This window comes from Kogia breviceps, chromosome 3 (assembly GCF_026419965.1).
Source record: "Kogia breviceps isolate mKogBre1 chromosome 3, mKogBre1 haplotype 1, whole genome shotgun sequence".
Classification (NCBI taxonomy): Eukaryota; Metazoa; Chordata; class Mammalia; order Artiodactyla; family Physeteridae; genus Kogia; species Kogia breviceps.
In genome coordinates, this window is record NC_081312.1 from 172,270,195 (window position 1) to 172,292,630 (window position 22,436).

The following is a 22,436-nucleotide window of genomic DNA, read 5'->3' on the forward strand; positions in this document are numbered from 1 at the left end:
GAAGATATATAAAAGGCATTCAAATAAGAAAGGAAGAAGTAAAACTATCTCTATTCACAGATGACATGAACACCACAAAAAACTCTGGAGGTAGTAAACAAATTCAGTAAAGATGTAGGATTCAAAATCAACATACAAAAATCAATGGTATTTCCAGACACTAACAATGCACAATCTGAAAAGGAAATTAAGAAACAATCCCATTTACATTATCATCAAAAGGAATAACATCCTTAGAAATAAGCTTAGCTAAGAAGGTGAAAGGCTTACACACTAAAATTTTTTAAAAATGGTGAAATAAAGAAAACACAAATGAAAATACATCTCATTTTTATGGATCAGAAGACTTAATATTGTTAAAATGGCCATTCTACACAAAGAGATCTACAGATTCAATGCAATCCCTATCAAAATCCCAATGGCATTTTTAAAACAGAAACAGAAAAACAATCCTAAAATTCACGTGGAAGGGTAAGTATCCTGAATAGCCAGAACAATCTTGATCACATTTCCTGACTTCAAAACACATTACAGTTATGGTAATTAAAACAGTTGATACTGGCATAACAGCAGACACACAGGCCAATAGAAGAAAATAGCTAAAAAATAAACTCATGCACATATAGTCAACTGATCAGTGACAAAGGTGCCAATAATACACAATGGGGAAAGGATAGGCTTTTAAAGAAATGATGTTGGGAAAACTGTAAATCCACAAGAAAAAGAATGAAATTGGACCCGTACCAAAAAAATAAACTCAAAATGGATTAAAAACTTAAATGTGAAACAAATAACTATAAAACTCCTAGAAAAAAACCACAGGAGAAAAGCTTTATGATGTTGGTCTTGGCAACGATTTCTTGGATATGATATCAAAAATACAGGCAACAAAAGCAAAAATCAACAAGTGGAACCAAACTAAAAAGCTCAGCACAGCAAGGTAAATGATAAAAAGAGTGAAAAGTCAATGTATGGCATGGGAAAAATATTTGCAAACCACATATATGTAATAAGGGGTTAATTCCAAAATATATATAAGCAACTCTTAAAACTAAACAACAATAAAACGACCTGATAAAAAATGGGCAAAGGACCTGAATAGACATTTTTCCAGAGAAGAGATAGAAATGACCAATAGGTATTTAAGAAGGTGCTCAACAACACTAATCATCAGGGAAATGAAAATAAACCACAATGAGATATCACCTCACACTTGTTTGGATGGCTATGATCAAAAAAATGAAAGATAAATGGTAGTGAGGATGTACACTGATGGTGGGAATGTACAAGGGTATAGGCACTATGGGAAACGGTACAGAGGTACCTCAAAAAATTAATAACTACCATACAATCCAGCAATCCTACTTTTCTGTATAATATCCAGAGGAACTGAAACCAGGATCAATAAGATATTTGTTCTCTCATGTTCATTGCAGCATTATTCACAATAGCCAAGATGGGGAAGCAGCCTAAACATCCATCAGTGGTGAATGGATAAAGAAAGTGTGGTACATACATACAATGGCATATTATTCACTCTTTAAAAAGAAGGATATCCATGGGACTTCCCTGGCGGTCCAGTGGTTAAGACTCTGTGCTTCCACTGCAGGGGGCATGGGTTCAATCCCTGGTCAGGGAACTAAGATGCCACATGCCAGATCCCACATGCCGTGTGGTGCAGAAAAAAAAAAAAAAAAAAAGAAGGAAATCCTGTTATAAGTGACAACATAGGTGAACCTCTCGAACATTATGTTATGTGAAATAAGCCTGTCACAGAAGAATACTGCAGGATTCCACTTATATGAGGTATTAAAGTAGACAAACTCCTAACCAAAGAGTAGAATGGTGGTTGCCATGGGCTGGAAGAAGGGGGAAATGGAAAGTTGCTGTTCAGTAAGTATAGTTTCAGGTATGCAAGATAAAAATGTTCTAGATATCTGCTGTAAAACATTGTGCTTATAATTAACAATACAATTGACAGAGTCATTAAAATAACAGAAGCCTCTCAACAGGGGCAGAGAGATTTCATTACACTTAAGAAAATCTCTGTCCAATCATTATCTGACTACTATGCTAACTATGCAGAGACTTCAGTGGCCACATACAATGAAGAATACAGCCTTTACAGTCTAGTCCAATAAACTTACTAGACAATCAAATAAATTAAAAAAACAAACTCCAGGGAAGAGAAGTAATCTGATTTCCATAGTTGCATATTATATTTAAATATATAGTCTTCAATCAAAAATTTATATGAGACATGCAAAGAAACAAGAGAGTGGCCAGTACACAGAACCAAATAAAAGCAGTCAAAAGAAACTCTCAATGAGGAAGCCCAGACACTGAACTTACTAGACAAAGATTTTAAATGAGCTTTTAAAAATATGTTCCAGGGCTTCCCTGGTGGCGCAGTGGTTGAGAGTCCGCCTGCTGATGCAGGGGACATGGGTTCGTGCCCCGGTCCGGGAGGATCCCACATGCCGTGGAGCGGCTGGGCCCATGAGCCATGGCTGCTGAGCCTGCACATCCAGAGCCTGTGCTCCACAACGGGAGAGGCCACAACAGTGAGAGGCCCCCGTACCGCAAAAGAATAAAATAAAAATAAAGTTCCAATAACTAAAGGAAACTATGTCTAAAGAATTAAAGGAAAGTATAGAAATTATATCTCACCATCAGACAATATCAATAACATGATAGAAACCTTTTAAAAGAATTTTAAAAATTCTGGAATTGAAAGAACAATAACTGAAATGGAAAGAGAGAATCAAAAGGGTTAAAAAGGCAGAGAATCAGTGAAACTAAGCACAGGTAAATTGAGATTATACAGTCTGAGGATGAGAAAGAAAAAAGAATGAAAAATGAACAGAGCCTCAGAGATTAGTGGAAACAAGAGTATCAATATATGTATAATGGGAAAAGGAGAGAAAAGGAGGGAAAGAATTTGTGAAGAAATAACGATCATTAACTTCCCCAATATTATGAAAAACATTAATCCTCAACAAAACCAAAGTAAAGCACACTCAATGAGATCCACACATCCACATATCACAGTCAAACTGTCAAAAAGAGTTTTCTAGAACTTGCAAGATTCTTAATTTGAGATGGAATTTTTGAGGTTAAAACTTTATATTCAGGTGAAATATTTTCAGCTGATATTCACTTTCTCAGCTATAAGAAAAGAAGCTTTGAATCCACTAAAACATGAAACTTTTATTGTAAAGCCTCTAAACTATTGAGATATACTAAGTACCACCTAAAGTTTCCATTCATGTTTATAACAATTTAAGCTAACGACTACAATTTTTTAAATGATCAAAAAATAAGACTGGACTATGAGGTTAAATGTAACCATGAGAGTGTTTTTACTGAAAGCACATGTAGGCTCTCTGTTATTTCATATACATGCTTTGAAAGTTGAAGGTACACTTCATTTTTCTAAGCATATTCACATTTTTTAAGTTCTCACATTTCAAAACATAAGACTGATTTTCAAAATGGAATAAACAAAAATAATGATTCAACATAACTGAAAATGAAAAATGGATTAGGTGGGAAAAAACAGAAAGTACCCCAGAATATTTAAATCCAATATATCAATAGTTTTAATGATTACAGACAGATTCCATGTTCTAGGAACAGACAAGAAAGTCACACTGTATTTATAAACAATCTAACTATAAACTATTTATAAGATACAACACACCAAAGCTCAATGATACAGAAAGGTGGAAAGTAAATAGATGAAAAAAGATATGTATGCATATATTAATCAAAATAAATCTGCTATAGTTATGTCAATGTCAGACAAAACAGAATTTAAGTCAAAGAACCTTACCAAAGATTAAGATGGTCTCTAATAAAAATAAAAAGTTGAGTTCACCAGAAATATGTACTTTAAAAAAATAGTATACACCTGATAACACCCACGGTATAAAGAGGCCAGTAATACAAGAAGAAATAGATAAATCCAAAATCATAGCAAAAGAATTCAACATGCATGTTTCAGTAAATGGTAGAATCAACAAAAAATTCAAGGAAACTGAGAAGTAAAAAATTTAAATAATTTTAAAAAACTTAACAGTGATATTTGTAAGGCATATCAGGCTACATATTCATGAACCACTTAATTCAATTAAAATCAATTAATTCAATTAAAATAATTTAATAATTTTTATAATGATCATATTTACTACTGAAGTTTTTCTTTCTAGCAGCTCCAGGTATTACGCAAAATATTTTCATCTGATACTTCATCCATACTCTGAGCTATAAGACTTTTAAATGCACTAGAGAACCAGATCGGTTGTGTAAGTACTGTATACAATATGTTAATTACCCAACAATATTTTGTCTCTTTCTTAATATAAGCAGACCATACTTTGTGGTAATAACTATTAAAAGAGACTATCTATTGAAGAATAAACACATGTGACTACATTTTTCACTTCTGCAAATAGAATCAGTCTTGTTACTGTTTAGATACTGAGAGTTATCAATAATGTAAAATTAATAATAATTCAATATTGGTTAATATTAATTATTTAAAATATTATTTAGTTTTATTGGTATATTCACACTTTAGAATAAAGTTAAAATTTGAGGTATCAGATATGTCTAAGAAAAAAAAATGTAATGATATAAAAATATACAGAAGAGAGAGTAAAAGATACTTATCAGACAGTAAGAACAGGAAGCACAAAGAAAATGTAACTTAAATCTCAAAATACCAAAATTTGATGAAGTGTGATTATGAGTGCTAATTAAAAGACAAAGATACCAGACTGAATTTGAAAAATACACAGCTATAAGCGTCATACTAGAGATACAGAAAAATCATAATGATACAAAAATGTTAAAGCAACAGGACAGAAAAAAATGTGTCATGCAAATTCCAGCCAGAAGTTGGAGCCACCTTAATAGCAGGCATGGTAGCTTTTCAAGGCGAAAAAAAACAAACAAAAACTATAAAAATTATAAAGTAGGTCCCTTTATTAGGCCAAAAGGGTCTGTCCTCTAGGAAAATTATTAATTTTAAATTTATATGAATGTTAATGATAAAGAGTCATAAGATACAAGACAAAACTTGACACAACATAAGAAGAAACAGAGAAATCCATCATCATAGTAGGAAATTTAACCCATCCAACTCAGGAATTATAGAACACACAGATAAATCACCAATGAACAAAATGGTTGTAGATATATTCATGAACTACGGAGCAAAGCTCTCCTGAATTTAATTGAAAATAATTTTCAAGATTTTAAATTAATTACTTACTATCAAAACTGTCACTTCCTGTAGCTCCATCATTAATTTGAGACTGGTCTTTTAAAATTAAAGCAATGTCCTCAGGCAATTGATCTTGAATAGACAGCATATCCTTTGGCTGAGTTATAAGAAATGCTAAGTAGAAAAATGGATCTATTATAAAACTTCTGGATATACCAAGTAATCAGCAAAGTTTCTTCAAATTTGTGCAACATTAAAGGAAGAGGACTGCAAAGCTACAGCAGTGAACTATATATTTAAACAGACCCTGGAAGTGAAATGAGAAATTTGTGTGGGTAGTTTTCATGAGTGTGTGTGGAGGCACTCTTGTTACATAGTAGTCACTGACCATGCATATAGCAAACAAAAGGTATCAAAGGTTTCATTTTAGTTTTCTAGTTATCTTAGGGTATTCACACTTACATCAAGGTGTAAAATTTCTGAAAAATATATACGTACAAACATCTATATAGTGTTGTTCAATTATTCTGTTTCCACCTTGATCTTAGTTGCTTTATCCATTATTTAAAGAAAACCAAAGAAAAAAGATCTTTTGATGAACTTAACTTCAAATAATTTAAAGATCTATAAAATTATCATTCTTACCATTGCGTCTGTTTGTTGTAGAAGTTCTTAGTTTCAACATTTGTGTGTTAGTTTTTGGCACTGCTTCATTCTCAAGTAGAAGATTTTCATCTGATTCTTTATCAGGAGCTACATAAAGAGATACGTTTTAGTCTACTAAATAAAAAAAACAGATCTACTGTGAAATCTCTAGATTTAAAACATATACACAGCAGCATTTTCTCTCATTTTTATAAAATTATAATTAAATTACCATGACGCTAGATCTGACATGAAAATTGTGAGAACAGTTTTAATGGGGTTGTGTTTTAAACTATTTTATCATTTCCAGGACATAATGTTAAATGAAAAAAAGGATATGTAGTATGTTACCTTTTGAGTAAGAACAAATGGGAAATAAGGGCGAAAAAGTGGACAAAAATAGGCACTTATCTTTACAAAATGAAACACAAGGAAGATAAATCAGAAAACAATATACTTAGTTACCTTCAAGGGGGTGACAGGAGGACTGAGGAGTACAGAAGGAATGATATTTCTCTAAGTACTGTTGGCCTTCTGTATCTGCGGGTTCCACATCTGCAGATTCAATCAAATACAGATTGCAAATATTCAGAAAAAAATTTCAGAAAGTTCCAAAAAGGAAAATTTTAATTTGCCATGTGCCAGCAACTATTTACATAATAGTTCCATTGTATTTACAACTATTTGCATAGCATTCACATTGTAGTAGTTACTATAAGAAATCTAGAGATGATTTAAAGTATTTGGGAGGATGTGCATATGTTATATGCGAATTGAACACCATTTTATATTAGGGACTTGAGCATCTCTGGATTTTGGTATCTAGGAGGGTCCTGGAACCAATCCCTTGTGGATACCAAGGGATAACTGTATACCTTTTGCACACTTAGACTTTGGGAAGTACATTACTGTTGTATATATTGCCCCCCCAAATAAACTTAAATCAACAAAATAATAAAAGGAAAGTAAAACTGCAAATAATTCTGAAACAAATTTAGCAGCACTATAGGATATATCAAATGAATAAACGTTGTTGATGTTGTTCAGTCAAGTACACACTGTAGAAGAAACGACATACATATAAAAAGCAGAGGAAAGAAAAAAGACCTGAGGAGATGGACTGGAACTGAAGACATTCATGAGGACCCATGATTTCTAAATATATCTATGTGTATATGCATGTATGTTTATGTAAGTATATATGTATATGAATATGTGTATATCTATATTTGTGTATGTATATTGAGGAGTCCAGCTCCAGGCCAAAATCTTGTTGTGGTATTTCATGACCCACCATATGCAATTACAGACAGACATTTCAACAATAATATTTGGAGGCTTCAATACCCCCAATTTAAATAATGGACAAAGCAACTAAGATCAAGAAGGAAACAGAATAATTGAACAACACTGTAAATTAACTAGAGCTCTGTAGAGGTCTATAGATTTCTAGAGAACATTCCATCCAACAAAAACTGAACACGTGCTCTTCTCGCACGCATATGGAACATTCTCCAAGATATACAATATGCTAGGCCATAAATCAAACCTCAATAAATTTAATAGGTTTGACATCATATAAACTATGTTCTTTAACCCCTGTGGAATGACATTAGAAATCAATAATAGAAGGAGATTAAGGAAATTCACAAATCAGTGAAAATTAAACAACACACTCCTAAATGACCAATGAAAAAGAAATCACAAGGGAACTAGAAAATAGTTCGAGATGAAAGAAAACAAAAACATGTCATACCAAAATTTATGGGATGCAGATAAAGTGATGCTTACAAAAGAACGTATAGCTTCAGATACCTCTTATTTTGAAAAGAAAAGAGACCACCATCAGCAAACAAAGTAAACCCAAAGCAAGCAGAAGGAAGCAAATAATAAAGACTAGAGCAAAAATAAATAAAATAGAGAAGAGAATAACAATTTAAAAAATCACATAGAGAATATCTAAGGAATATACACATACACACACACTCAATAAAACCAAAACCTATTTGTATAATAAATTCAGCAAAAGTTAGAGATAAGATGAATATACAAATTTAGTTGTACTTCAACACACTAGCAAGAAATAGTCGGAAATAAAATTAAGAAAAACGATTAAATTTACAATAGTATCAAAATCAATAAAACACTTAAGAATACATTTAACAAAATAAGTGTAAGACTTGTACACTGAAAATGACAAAACATCATTGAAAGTAATTAAATAAGATATAATAAATGGAAAGACAATTCCTGGTTATGGATTATTAGACTTAATATTGTTAAGGGCACAATATACTCCAAATAATCTACAGACTCAATTTAATCCCTATCAAAATCCCAGATGGCTATTTTGCAGAAATTGATAAGGTGATACTAAAACCCAACTGGAAACTTAAGGGACCTAGAGTACCCAAAACAATCTTGAATAAGAATAAAAAAGTTGGAGAACTCCCACTTTCCAATTTAAAAACTTACTATTGCATATATATTGATAGAATGGAACTGAGTTCAGAAATAAACTCTCACATTTATGATCAACTGATTTTCCAAAAGAAAAATCAGTGGGGATAGAATAGTCTTCTCAGCCAATGGTGATGGGAACAAGTGAATATCCACATGTAAAAGAATGAAGTTGGACTCCAGTGTCACATTATATACAACTCACACTGTATAGACATAAAAGTGAGTTAAAATTATACTACTCCTAGAAGAAAATATGAGTAAATTTTTATGACCTTAGGTTAGGCAATAGTTTCTTGCATGTGGCACCAAAATTCTATGTGACTAATAAAAACACAGATAAATTGGACTTCATCAAAATAAAACTTTTGTGACTGAAAGGACGATGTGAGCTAGAGACTGAACCACTCACATGTCTGCCTCAGCTGGGACTATTGATAAGAGGACCTATATGTGGCCTTCTTGTGACTTTAGCTTCTCAAGACTGAGCAAGCTCCAACAGAGCCATGAAAAAGACATACAGCATCACTTAAACTTTATTCTATTCATGCAAAGGGATTTATCATACTAATACTAACTAAAACAAAGTTGGTGTGGTTCTACTAATATCAGATAAAGTGGACACAGCTAAATTTGTGTTATTAGTTTCTAGATTTATTGTACTCTGGTCATAAGACAGTGTACATGACTTTAATCCTCTGACATTTCTTGATCCTTGCTTTATGATCCAGTATATGTTTAATATGTGTATATGTATGTTTGACAATCTTGTTGTTCAATTCTTCTTTTTCTTTACAGAGAAGTCTGTTAAAATCTCCAGCTGTAATTATGGATCTTCTATTTCTCCTTTTGGTTCTATTCCATTTTGCTTTATATATTTTGAAGCTGTATTCTTGGTTGCATATAAATTTAGGGGTACTCCAGTTGAATTTACCATTTTACAGTTAGAAAATGTTCCTCTTTTCTAGTAAATATGCATTCTTCCACAGGGAAAAGTATAAATTATTACTGAGAGAAGTTTTTAAAAAAGTATAGGGGCTTCCCTGGTGGCGCAGTGGTTGAGTCCGCCTGCCGATGCAGGGGACACGGGTTCATGCCCCGGTCTGGGAAGATCCCACATGCCACGGAGCGGCTAGGCCGGTGAGCCATGGCCGCTGAGCCTGCGCGTCCGGAGCCTGTGCTCTGCAATGGGAGAGGCCACAACAGTGAGAGGCCCGCGTACCGCAAAAAAAAAAAAAAAAAAAGTATAGACATAGAGATATGTATCATGTTTATGGGTTGGAATAATTAGTACTGAAAAGGTATCAATCCTCTCCAATGTGTGTGTGTGTTTGTGTGTGTGTGTGTGAGTGTGTGTGTGTGTGTGTGTGTGTATTTAAAAAATGCAATCTCGGACTTCCCTGGTGGCACAGTGGTTAAGAAGCCACCTGCCAATGCAGCGGACACAAGTTTGAGCCCTGATCCAGGAAGATCCCACATGTCCTGGAGCAACTAAGCCTGTGCACCACAACTACTGAGCTGGTGCTCTAGAGCCCGCAAGCCACAACTGCTGAGCCCACGTGCCACAACTACTGAAGCCCACGCACCTACAGCTCATGCTCCACAACAAGAGAGCCACTGCAATGAGAAGTCCACACACCACAACAAAGAGTAGTCCCCACTCACCACAACTAGAGAAAGCCCACACACAGTAATGAAGACCCAATGCAGCCAAAAATAAATAAATAAATATTTATTTTTTAAAAATGCAATCTCAATAAAAATTCTAGCAGGTGTGTGTATGTGTGTGCGTGAATGTACATATGTTCCTTTTCAGTATGTGTACAGTGAACTACAAAGGCTAAGTGTACAAACTGTGATAAATCAATGATCTATGAAAACTGAATCTAGAGAAAATATAGAAAGCAAATGCTTTTGGGCAGTGGAAACACCACAAGACTGTGATCCCTTGGATCAGAGAAACACATTATTCATCTTGGTGGTCTTCTCAGGGTGCATTCCTAGTAGTACAGATAAGTACAGCTCAAATATAGGAAAAGGATCTCACTGAAAAGAGACAGAGATCAAGGTTTGGGTCTAATATGGTAAACAATTTGTGGAACAGGGTACCATATAGAAAGGTATAAGCATAGAGCGCTTGAAATTTGCATAAAGTCCTTTGAGTCTTTGGGAAAACACTAAATTGCCCACAAACAATACAAAACAGAATAAAGTCTGGAAAAAATAAATTATTTTGGAGCTGAGGGCTGAGTGGAGTTTACAGATATTGCACAGTGATGGGAGACACTGGGGTTCCAATTATTCAGAGTGGAGAAACCTTGTTAATATCCAAAATGCTTAGCTTAGAGTTCAAAAAGGCCACTTTTTAGGAGTAGGGCTACTCTAGCCCTAAAGAAAGGACTAGTCTAGGCATGGACTAACAAAGCCCCAAACCAAGCTTCAACAGGACAAAGCTGAGCCACAAGTAAGTTAAATACCTTCAAAAACTAAAAACAGTATTCTTCAAAAAAAAGAAAACATTATTGAGAGTTTAAAATAATAGAATCCATAGTAAGCAACATGTAATAATAATTTAAAAAATACTAGACATGCACATAGGAAAATATGACCCCAAACCAGGGAAAAAAGTTAATAGAAACAGATCCAGAGATTATGCAAATATTGGAATTAGCCAAAAAGGACTTTGAAAAAAGCTATTATAAATATGATCATGGATTTAAAGGAAAAGATGGACGTTGTCAGTGAACTGATGGTAATTCCCAACAGAGTAAAAGAAACTATTAAAAAAAAAAACACTGACTGGGAAGGTGATGTCAGCAAGATGGAGGGCTAAGAGGTCTCAACCCTCATCTTCCCAACAAAAACAACAACACAAATAAATAAATAATTATAAACCAACAAAAACAGCTCTGGGAAAGCTCCAGACTCCAACAAAGCAGCAGCAGAAACCCCATGGAGCTCAAAAACCAAGGATGGCTGCACAGAAAAATGTAGGCAGCATTTTACCTGCATCACCACATCCCCAATCCAGAGCAGCACAGTGCCTAGAGGAATACCCTGAGAGGGTTTTCACCCCATAGGGAAAATAAGAGCAGGAGAAACCCAGCAAGTCTCACCACCATGGATATGAAAGGAACCCCACAGCCTTCACCAACACAGAAGCCAGCTGACAGAGATGACTGGAGTTCATGCCACTGCAACTCCTCCCTGGGGCTGGAGCTGTCACTGCAGTGAGACCTACCCCCAGTGACCCCAGCTGCTGACTTGGCCTGCTCTCTGAAATCAGGAAGCTACAGAACTTTACCAGAGAAGAGATTTGCAAACCATGTATCTGATAAAGGTTTAATACCCAGAATATATAAAGAACCTCTACAATTCAGCAACAAAAGACAAACAACCCACTTAAAAAAAATGGGTGAAGGAGTTGTATAGACATTTTTTCCAAAGAAGATATACAGATTACCAATAAGCACAAAAAGAGATGCTTAACATCTTTAGTAATTAAATAAATCTGAATCAAAATTACAAAGAGATACATTTCATACCTACTAGAATAACCATAATTTAAACAAAAAGGAAAACAAGTGTTGGCAAGGATGTGTTCCATTGTACATTGCTACTGGGAACATAAAATGGGTCAGCCACTGTGGAAAACAGTTGTGCAGTTGCTCAAAAAGCTAAACCTAGAATTATCTTATGATCCAGCAAATACACTCCTACCCAAACAACTGAAAACAGAGATTTAAACAGATACCATACACCATGTTCATTGTAGCATTATTCACAATAGCCAAAAGTGGAAACAACCTAAATGTCCATCAGCAGATAAATGGATAAACAAAGTGTGGTATGTACATACAATGAAATATTACTCAGCCATATAAAGAAATGAAATTCTGACACATGCTATAATGTGGGTGAACCTTGAAAATATTATGCTAAGTGAAACAGGCTAGGCACAAAAGGACAAATATATGATTCCACTTATATGAAACATAATAGGCAAATCCATAGAGACAGAAAGTAAGTTTGAGGTTACCAGGGGCTGGAAGGAGGCAGGAATGAGAGTTGTCATTTAACAAGGTTTTTTTGGGGGGTGATGAAATAGACATAGTGATGGTTGCACAACACTGTGAATGCAATTAATGCCATTGAATTGTATATTTAAAGATGATTAAAATGTCAATGTTATGTATACTTTACCACAATGAAAAAAATTTTTGTCAACTGATTAAAATGAGTTCAACTGCTGGTTAAAAATTCTTAATAAACTCTGAACAAAAGAAAATATCCTGACCATAATAAAAAATATTTATCTCAGATAACCAATCAGCACAGGTGAAAGTGTAGAGGCACTCTCAGTTCAAAGCACAAAAGAAGAGTGATACTCCTGCACTCTACATCACAACCATTTAATTTGATTTTGGAAGTTCCGGCCAATGCAATAAGACATGGGTTGGTTATAAAAGCTGTACATGTTGGAAAAGAAGAATAAACTTACATTAAAAAAAATATATTATATATCAAACACCAAAAAAACTTAGCTAAAATATTACTTATTTATAACACAAATCATCTTTTTTCCTGCTTATACCCTGATGAACTTTTGGTATAATATTATGTTAAGAATTTATAATGCCATATACTGTTATTTGGTTGAGACAAAGCTATCACTTCCCTTTACAAAAATTTTAGTTAAGATAGACTGAGTAATATGTTAACTCACCAAATTAATTTTTACGTATTGGTCAATATATTTGTATATTATCTCATGACTGTCTAGAAAGTTATTTCTACATTTAGTAATGTTCTCACTTCATTTACTTATAATACGGGAACACACAATCATTAACATTTTTATCTTACAAAACAGAAAATCTTTTTACCTTGAAATTCTCTTGCTTCTTCATAAGTTTGTTTTTTAATCTTACTTCGTAAATTCTCTTCTAAAATATCAGCCTTCGTTACAAAAGTTAAAATAAGTAATTACAAATTATACATCTTAGAACTCTAATTACCTTCTTTTATATCTACAATGTCATTACAGCAACATTTTACTTTTCATTATTTCCTGAATGTATCAAATTTTAAAATGAGAACAATTAATGGATCCGAGAGACATTTGGGAACACTTAATGGTGTGAAGGGACCCACCAAGCAATATTGTGATTCTTCCTCATAAATATTCCAAATATATCATGTTAATAATTTTTTATTATGATTCTAGTTTAGATTTATATTTTCACCTGATTCAACCTCTAGAGAAACTCAAATGGCTTTAAAAAATTATTTTTATAAGGCCACTTTAATAGCATATGATAAAAAATATTGTGAATATATGTTAAACATGTACAGCCATTTTATCATTTCCCTTTTCCCCAAAATTTTAAAATAAAAATTTTCTAATTAAATAGTATTTTAACAAAGGCAATTCTAATAATTTTCTAGGGCTTGTTTAAGGCATATAAAATTATTTCAAAACGACTATGCTTTCACAAATACCTTAATGTATAAGAATCATTTTTGTAGATGAAACTGAAATTAAAATTTCCCTGTCTCAGTTAGAAATTGAATATCTTTTAATTTATCATTAAAACTATAATATAAGCCACAAATTCTTTGTTGGTATACATTGGAACTTTTACATTAAAATATTACTTTGATTCCCAAATATTACTTAAAAATTCTAAATATAAAACAGGTTGTATCAAAAGGCAAACTTTTTATTCCACTTAAATAAGAAAATACTGATGTTTTAAATTAACATTTATTTAAAATATTGAAGGAGTATAGCAATTAAAATAAATAGCTTTCAAGTTATTGTACTGTATCTTACCTTTGAGATGTCAGTACCCAGAGTCTTTATTTTAACAACAGGGGGTAAAATGAATGATGCTGTCACTGTTTCATTCCCTTGAAGCAATGTTCCAACAGACTGTGAATCTTGAATTTCTTTGCTCAATAATATTCTTGTAAGTGATTTATCATGGGTCTTTGATGAAAGTAGATGGGACAGATCTTCATCAGTTAAAATTTCATTTGAAGTGTTTAAAAAAGGTGATCCATCTTGAGACTTGAGGATCTGTGAAAGATCTGAAATAGCAGGGCTAGCTCTTTCCTTCTCTGAGCTTTAGAATTACAAAACATCTGCTATTAGATTATATGAACAACATTTATTTGTAACTAAAGAATCATTTTCATAATTTATAAGAATATTAAATAAGCAATTATAATTATTCACTAATAGTAATACAAATGTGAAATTGATGCTAGATAACAGGCTAAGGATAATATATCTCCTGGGTTTTAAAAGGTACACAGAGGCTCAGCTTGGCCAAGATGGCAGAGTAGGAACACCCTGAGCTCACCTCCTCTAATGGGCACGCTAAAAATGACAACTATTTACAGAACCACCATTGATGAGAAAAACTGGATGATTAGCAGAAAAGATCTTCTACTAAAGATATAAAGAAGGAACCACAACAAGACAGGTGAGAGGGGGTGGAGTCACAGTAAAGTCAAGATCCATAGCCTCAAGTGAGTAACCCACAATGGGAGGATAATTACAATGGCAGAGGTTATCCCTAAGAAACGGGAGGTCCAAGCCCCACACTGGGCTTCCCAGCCCAGGAGCCCTACACCAAGAAGACAAGCCCCCAGAATATTTGGCTTTGATGGTCAATGGGGCTTACTTTCGGGAAAGTCACAAGGCTATGGGAAATAGAGACTCTACTCTTAAAGGCCATCTCAGGTGGTCCAGGAGTCATGGTAGAAGCAATAATTTGAAAGGAGCCTGGGTCAGATCCACCTGCTGATCTTGGAGAGCCTACCAGAGCAACTGGAGCTCCCATGGGGACACATCAACTGGTGTCAGCCATTTTGGGGAACTCTTTCTACCACATGGACACTTGTAGAACAAATGTCACTTTGGAATACTCCCTCTAGCTTATTAGCACTGGTACCCAGCCCCGGCCACCAGTCCATCAGAACCAGAACCAAGGTTCTCAGGCCAAGCAACTAGCCAGGCAGGGACATACCCACTAGCTGCCTTAAGATGCCCTGAGCCCACAGCCACCCTGGGACATAGCCCTACCCACCAGCAGGCAGACACCAGCCCCAGGACCACTGCAGCCTGCAGCCTGCCATGGTAGGACCCAGCCCACCCACCAACAGGCAGGCAACAGCCCTGGGACCCCCTGGGTCCCAGCCTCACCCACTAGCAGACGAACACCAGGTATTAGCCACCTCAGGCCCATCAGCCAGCTGCCCAGACACCTGGCCCCAACCACCACCAGACTGAAACAAGCTTCAGGACACTCCAGACCTTACAGCTAGCTATGTCATGAACCAGCCCTGCCCATCAGCAGTCTGATACCACTTCTGGTACCCTTAGGTCCAACAGCCAGAGACACCAGGACCTACCAGTGGGTCAGAACTAGGCCCAGGATGTGGATTCACACACTGGTGGGTGGGTACCAGCCCTGGGATCCCTTGAGTCCTGACCCACACCACCAGTGGGCAAATGCCAGCCCAGGATCATCACAACCCTGCAGCCTACCTTATCAGGATTCAGCTTCCCACCAGGAGGCCAGCACCTGTGCTGCAACCCCCTGGGCCCTGGACCTACTCACCAGCAGGCCAACACCAGCACTGGGACACCATGGGCTCCATAGCCAGTGGCTCTGGGATCTAGCCCAACCTACCAGTGGGTAAACACCAGCTTTGGGACTCCCAGGGACCTACAGCCAGAGACCCAGGACTTACCCAGGATTCAGCTCTGCCCACCAGTGAGCCAGCACTAACCCTAGGACACCTTGGGCCCCAGACCTGCCTACCAGCACACTGACACCAGCCCCAGGACCCCAAGAGCTGGTGCCATCCACCAACAGGCCAACACCAGTTATGAGATACTTTGGACCCCTCAGCCAGCCCTGTCAGGAACCAGCCCCACATGGAAGCAGGCTGACACTAGATCTGGGAATACCAGCTCAGCAAACATCCACCCCAGAACACAGCTCTGCCAATCAGTGGGCCAGGACTAGCCCTAAGAGCCCACAGGGTTCCACAGCCAGCTACCTCATGTCTCAGCCCTGTCAACCAATGGCTGAGAGCCTCCATACATGGCAAGGCCTGGCAACCAACCAGACCAGGGCCCAGCCACACCTAGGAGACTACTCATGGTAGTGGTAGTCAGCCTGCCCACATAGGGGTCACTCCTAGAACAGACAGCTCTGGTGACCAGAGGGGAGTGTGCTGCTGGGATGCATAGGACGTCTCCTACAAAAGGCTCCGTCTCCAAGATACACAGAAAGAAAAACAGAAAATTAGGCAATATGAGGCAACAGAGTAACATGTTCCAAACGAAGGAACAAGATAAAGTCCCAGAAGAAGAACTAAGTTAAATGGAAATAGGCAATCTACCCAACAAAAAGTTCAAGGTAATAATCATGAAAATAATCAAACAACTTGGGAGAAGAATGAACACAGTGAGAAGTTTAACAACGTTAGAAGATAAAAAGAAGAACCAAACAGAGCTGAAAAATACAATACCTAAAATTAAAAATACACTACAAGGAATCAATAGGAGATTAAATGATACAGAGAAATGGAACAGTGAGCTGGAAAAGGAATAATGAAAATCACTGAAGCTGAAAAGAAAAAATAAAAAAGGAATTAAGACAGTTTAAAAGACCTCTGAGACAACATCAAGTCTATAGCATTGGCATTAGAGGCATCCCTGAAGGAGAAGAGAGAAAAAAGGGCAGAGGACATAATAGAAGACATAATAGCTGAAAACTTCCTTAGCCTGGGAAATGAAATGGACATCAAGGTCCAGGAAGCACAGAGAGTCCCAAACACAATCATCCCAAAGAGGACCACACCAAGACACACTGTAATTAAAATGAGAAAATATAAGATGAAGAGAGAATATTAAAAGCAAGGGAAAAGCAACAAGTTAGGTACAAGGCAACTCCTATAAGTCTATCAGCTAACTTTTCAGCAGAAACTCTATAGGTCATATGGGAGTGGCATGGTATATTTTAAATGATGAAAGGGAAAACCTACAACAAGAAATGCTCTACCCCACAAGGCTTTCTTTCAGATTTGATGGAGAGAGCAAAAGTTTTACAATCAGGTAAAAGCAAAGAGTTCAGCATCACCAAGCTAGCGTTTTAAGAAATGTTAAGGGAACTTCTCTATGTGAAAAAGAAAAGGCAACAACTAGAAACATAGGAAGTACAAAAGGAAAAAGCTCATTGTTAAAGGCAAATATACAGTAAAGGTAGTAAATCAACCACATACAAAGTTAGTAGGAAGGTTAAAAGACAAAAGTAGTAAAATCATCTATATTCACAATAAGCAGTTAAGGGATACACAAAACAAAAGATGTAAAAGATGATGTCAAAAACAGTAATCATGGGGGAAAGGAAGTAAAAATACAGGGTTGTTAAAATTCATTTGAAATTAAGAAATCAGAAATTGAAAATAATCATATATATATTGAGAGATTCCTATATATAAATCTCATGGTAACCTCAAAACAAAAACCTATTATAGACACACACACAAAAAGAGAAAAGAATCCAAACATGACATTAAAGATTGTCATCAAATCACAAGAGAACAAAAGAAGAAAGGGGAAAAAAGACCTACAAAACCAAATCCAAAACAATTAACAAAATGGCAATAAGAACATACTAATCAATAATTGCACTAAATGTAAACAGAATAAATGCCCCAATCAAAAGACACAGAGTGACTGAATGGATACAAAAACTATATATATATATATATATGGTGCCTACAAGAGACTCACTTCAGATCTAAGACATACAACAGACTGAAAGTGAGGGGATGTAAAAAGGTATTCCATTTAAAATGGAAAGCAAAAGAAAGCTGGGGTAACAATACTTATATCAAAAATAAAGAGACTTAGAGATTATAACAAGAAACAAAGAAGGGTATTAAATAATGATAAAGGGATCAATCCAAGAAGATAAAACAATTGTAAATATATATGCACCCAACACAGGAGCACCTAAATACATAAAGCAAATATTAATAAACATAAAGAGAGAACTTGGCAGTAACACAATAACAGTAGGGGACTTTAACATCCCACTTACATCAATGGACAGACGATCCAGACAGAAAATCAATATGGAAACACTGACTTAGATTACACATTACACCACCACTACATTAGACCACATGGACTTGTTTCTACTCCCTCATGCTGCAGCATGAGTCCCAATAAAACCTTGCCTCAATTTCTTGTCTGACCTGATCAATTTCTATTCATTAAAGAGTCCAAGGACACTGGTCAGCAACAGTATCTCACAGAAAGGAGCCTGTACACTCGTCTGGAACCCCAATTTTTTGACTGCTGCTCAGGACACCTCCAGTTTGCCCAGTTCTGGGGGCCAGCAGGGCTTACACTTGCAGTCACATGGGACTGTACATATTTGCATCCTTTAAAAGCTATTAGCGGAGGGTCTCACTTCAAATCAGCCTGAATCTAGGAATGAGATCTCCCCTCTAAGGCACTGACTGGTCTAGGAACACCCTCAATGACTGAGAATTATTACAACTAAAATAGGCTGCTTGGACAACAACAAAGGTTTGAGAGACAACCCAGACCTAAGGCAGGGTTGAATGAAAAGGTCACCTTACACAAGGCCAACCAAACAAAAATAACATTCAGAGATACAAACCACTATGTATAAAATAGATAAGCAACAAGGATACACTGTATAGTACAAGGAAATATAGCCAATGTTTTATAATAACTTTAAATGGATTATGATCTATAAAAATATTAAATCACTATGTTGTACATCTGAAACTAATACAATACTGTAAACCAACTATACTTCAATTTTAAATAGACAGAAAAAACACTAATGAAACATTGATAAGTAATACCTGAGAAAGAGTTCAGAGTAATGGTAGTAATAATATGCTCACCAAACTAAGAAGAATGGAACACAGTAAGAACTTCAACAAAGAGAAAGAAAATGTAAGAAAAATCCAAACAGAAGTCATAGAGCTAACTTCTCTAATAATTAGAGAAAGGTAATCAAAACTACAATGAGGTACCACCTCACACTGGTCAGAATGGCCATCAGTAAAAATATCTACAAATAACAAATTCTGGAGAGGGTGTGGAGAAAAGGGAATCCTCCTACACTGTTGGTGGGAATGTATACTCGTGAAGCCACTATGGAAAACAGTATGGAGGTTCCTCAAAAAACTAAGAATAGAGTTGCCAGGTGATCCAGCAATAACACTCCTGGGTATATCTGGACAAAATTATAATTCAAAGAGATACATGCACCCCTATGTTCACAGCAGCACTACTCACAATAGCCAATACATGGAAACAACCTAAATGTCCATCAACAACTGAATGGATATAGAAGATGTGGTACATACATACAATGGAATATTACTCAGCCATAAAAAAGAATGAAATAATGCCATTTGCAACAACATGGATGGACCTAGAGATTATCACATTAAGTGAAGTCAGAAAGAGAAAGACATACCATATGATATCACTTATATGTGGAATCTAAAATGTGACACAAATGAACTTACCTACAAAACAGAAACAGACTCACAGAGACTGAAAACAAACATGGTTACCAGAGGGGAAAGAGGGTAGGGGAGGGATAAATTATACAGAATGGATAAACCACAAGGTCCTAATTTATAGCCCAGGGAACTACATTCAACATCCTGTGATAAAGTATAATGGAAGAGAATATGAAAAAGAATGTATGTGCTTGTGTGCATGTGTGTGCGTGTGTATGTATGTATATATATATATATATACATACATACATACACACGCACACACATACACACGTATAACTGAATCACTGTGCTGTACAGCAGAAATTAACACATTGTAAATCAATTACAGTAAGTCCCCTACATATGAACCTTTAAATTGAGAACTTTCAAAGATGTGAACATGTGTTCACATGTCCAATCATGTAAGTTAGTTCACGTCTGGTGTACACTGTCATGTGCGTGCATCCTCTACGAGTGGTTGTGCTTTTGTGTACTTTACTTTACAGTACTATACAGAGTACAGTAGTACAGTATCTTTATTTCAAGCCCAGGATGTCCGGAAGCAAGTGTAAAAGCAGTGGTGATGTAGCTGGTACTGCTAAGAAGTACCAAGCAATAATAATGGAAACAAAAGTGAAAATAATTGAGAGAGTGGAGTGACAAGAAGAAGTAACTGAAGAACTGAAGAGATTCACAATGCAGGAAATGGCAAAGGGATTTTCTTTACTTGAGGAAGCAATGTTAGTTTTTGAGGCATAGGACCTGAATGTAGAACAGTACACATGAAGGTTGCAGCAGCCATTCAGAATGCAATCCAGAGCTACCATGTCATCTATGACAAGAAAAAAAGAGCTACTAACCAGACATCACTGAAACCTTTTTTCAAGAGGGTAGGTAGACTTGAATCTAGCAAGGAACCAGAACCTGTGTCACCAACGTCAGGCGTGAGGGAAGCTGCAGCTTGCTCTCCTTCTCCTATTTCTGATGATCCTTCAGCTCTACCATCTCCCACCTTCACTCCCTCCTTCGGTCTATAACTCTTCTTGCCTGTTCACTCGATGCCAGCTGTTGTACTGTTCTACTGTACTTTTCAAGGCACTGTACTATAAGATTAAAAATGTTTTTGTGTTTGTTTTTTATGTATTATTTGCGTGAAAAGTATTATAAACCTATTACAGTACAGTACTATATAGACAATTGTGTTAGTTGGGTACCTAGGCTAACTTTCCTGGACTTATACCAATGAACTGGACTCACGAACATGCTTTTGGAACAGAACTCGTTCGTATGTAAGGGACTTACTATATACTTCAATAAAATAAATTTTAAAAAATAAAAATTAAAAAAAAGAAGCCAGAGAACTAAAGAATATAATAACTTAACAGAAAAATATACTAGAGGGATTCAAGAGCAGACTAGATGAAGCAGCAGAAAGGATAAGAGAACTCAGACAGGGCACAAGAACCCACCTAGTCAGAGCAGCAAAAATTAAAAAAAAATTTTTAAGTGAAGATAGCTTAAGGGACTAACAGGACAACATCAAGTGGACTAACAGTCACATTATAGGATACCCAGAAGAAAGAGACAGAAAAAGCAGAAAGCGTTTTTGAGGAAATAATGGGTACAAAACTTCCCTAAGCTGGGGAAAGAAACAGACATCCAGATCCAGGAAGGCCAGAGAATTCAAAATAAACTGGACTCAAAGAGATCCACACCAGGACATGTTATAATTAAAATGTCAAAAGTTAAGGACAAAGAGATAATTTTAAAAACAGCAAGAAAGAAAAAAAAAGCAACAGGGCACCTCCATTAAACAGTCAGCATATGGACTTCCCTGGCAGTCCAGTGGTTAAGACTCCATTCTGTGCTTCCACTGCAGGGGGTATGGGTTCGATCCCTGGTCAGGGAACTAAGATCCTGCATGCTGCATGGTGTGGCCAAAAAATTAAAACAAAAGAAAAAGAAAAAAAAAAGAAATCAGCATATTTTTCAACAGAAACATCACAGGCCAGAATAGAGTGTTGTGATATACTCCAAGTGCTGAAAGAAAAAGATTCCCATCCAATACTCTACCTGGCAACATCTTTGTTCAGAATTGAAATAGAGATAAAGAGTTTTCCAGACAAGCAAAAAGCAATGGAGCTCATCACCACTAAACAATACTAACAAGAAACCTTCTTTAAGCTAAAAAGAAAGGGTGCTAATTAGTAACAAGAAAACATGTGAAAGTGTAAATGTCACTGGCAAAGGTAAATATATAGTAAACGTAGTGAATGAATCATTTATAAAGTTAGTGTGAAAGTCAGAAGTCAAAAGCAGTAAAAATAACTGCAACCACAATAATTAGTTAAGAAATACACAAGACAAAAAGATGTAAAATGTGACATCCAAAACATGAAACATGGCCATCCACCATGGCCATGGAGAGTAAAAATGTAGAGCTTTAGAATGTATTTAATGTATTTAAACTGAAGTTGTTATCAACTTAAAATAGACTGTTATAAATATAACTTGTTACATG

General features: G+C 35.9%; 1 protein-coding gene across 1 annotated transcript in view; it reads right to left on the bottom strand.

Annotated features, from left to right (window-relative positions):
* The window catches only part of CCDC7 (coiled-coil domain containing 7), a 255,469-nt gene that overhangs the window by 133,150 nt on the left and 99,883 nt on the right, over positions 1 to 22,436 (bottom strand). Inside the window, exons 16-17 of the mRNA XM_067030362.1 lie at positions 14,172 to 14,417; positions 13,222 to 13,294 (exon numbers count right to left, since the gene is read on the bottom strand). Of these exons, the coding sequence (XP_066886463.1) occupies positions 13,222 to 13,294; positions 14,172 to 14,417 (319 nt within the window). The remainder of the gene's footprint in view (positions 1 to 13,221; positions 13,295 to 14,171; positions 14,418 to 22,436) is intronic.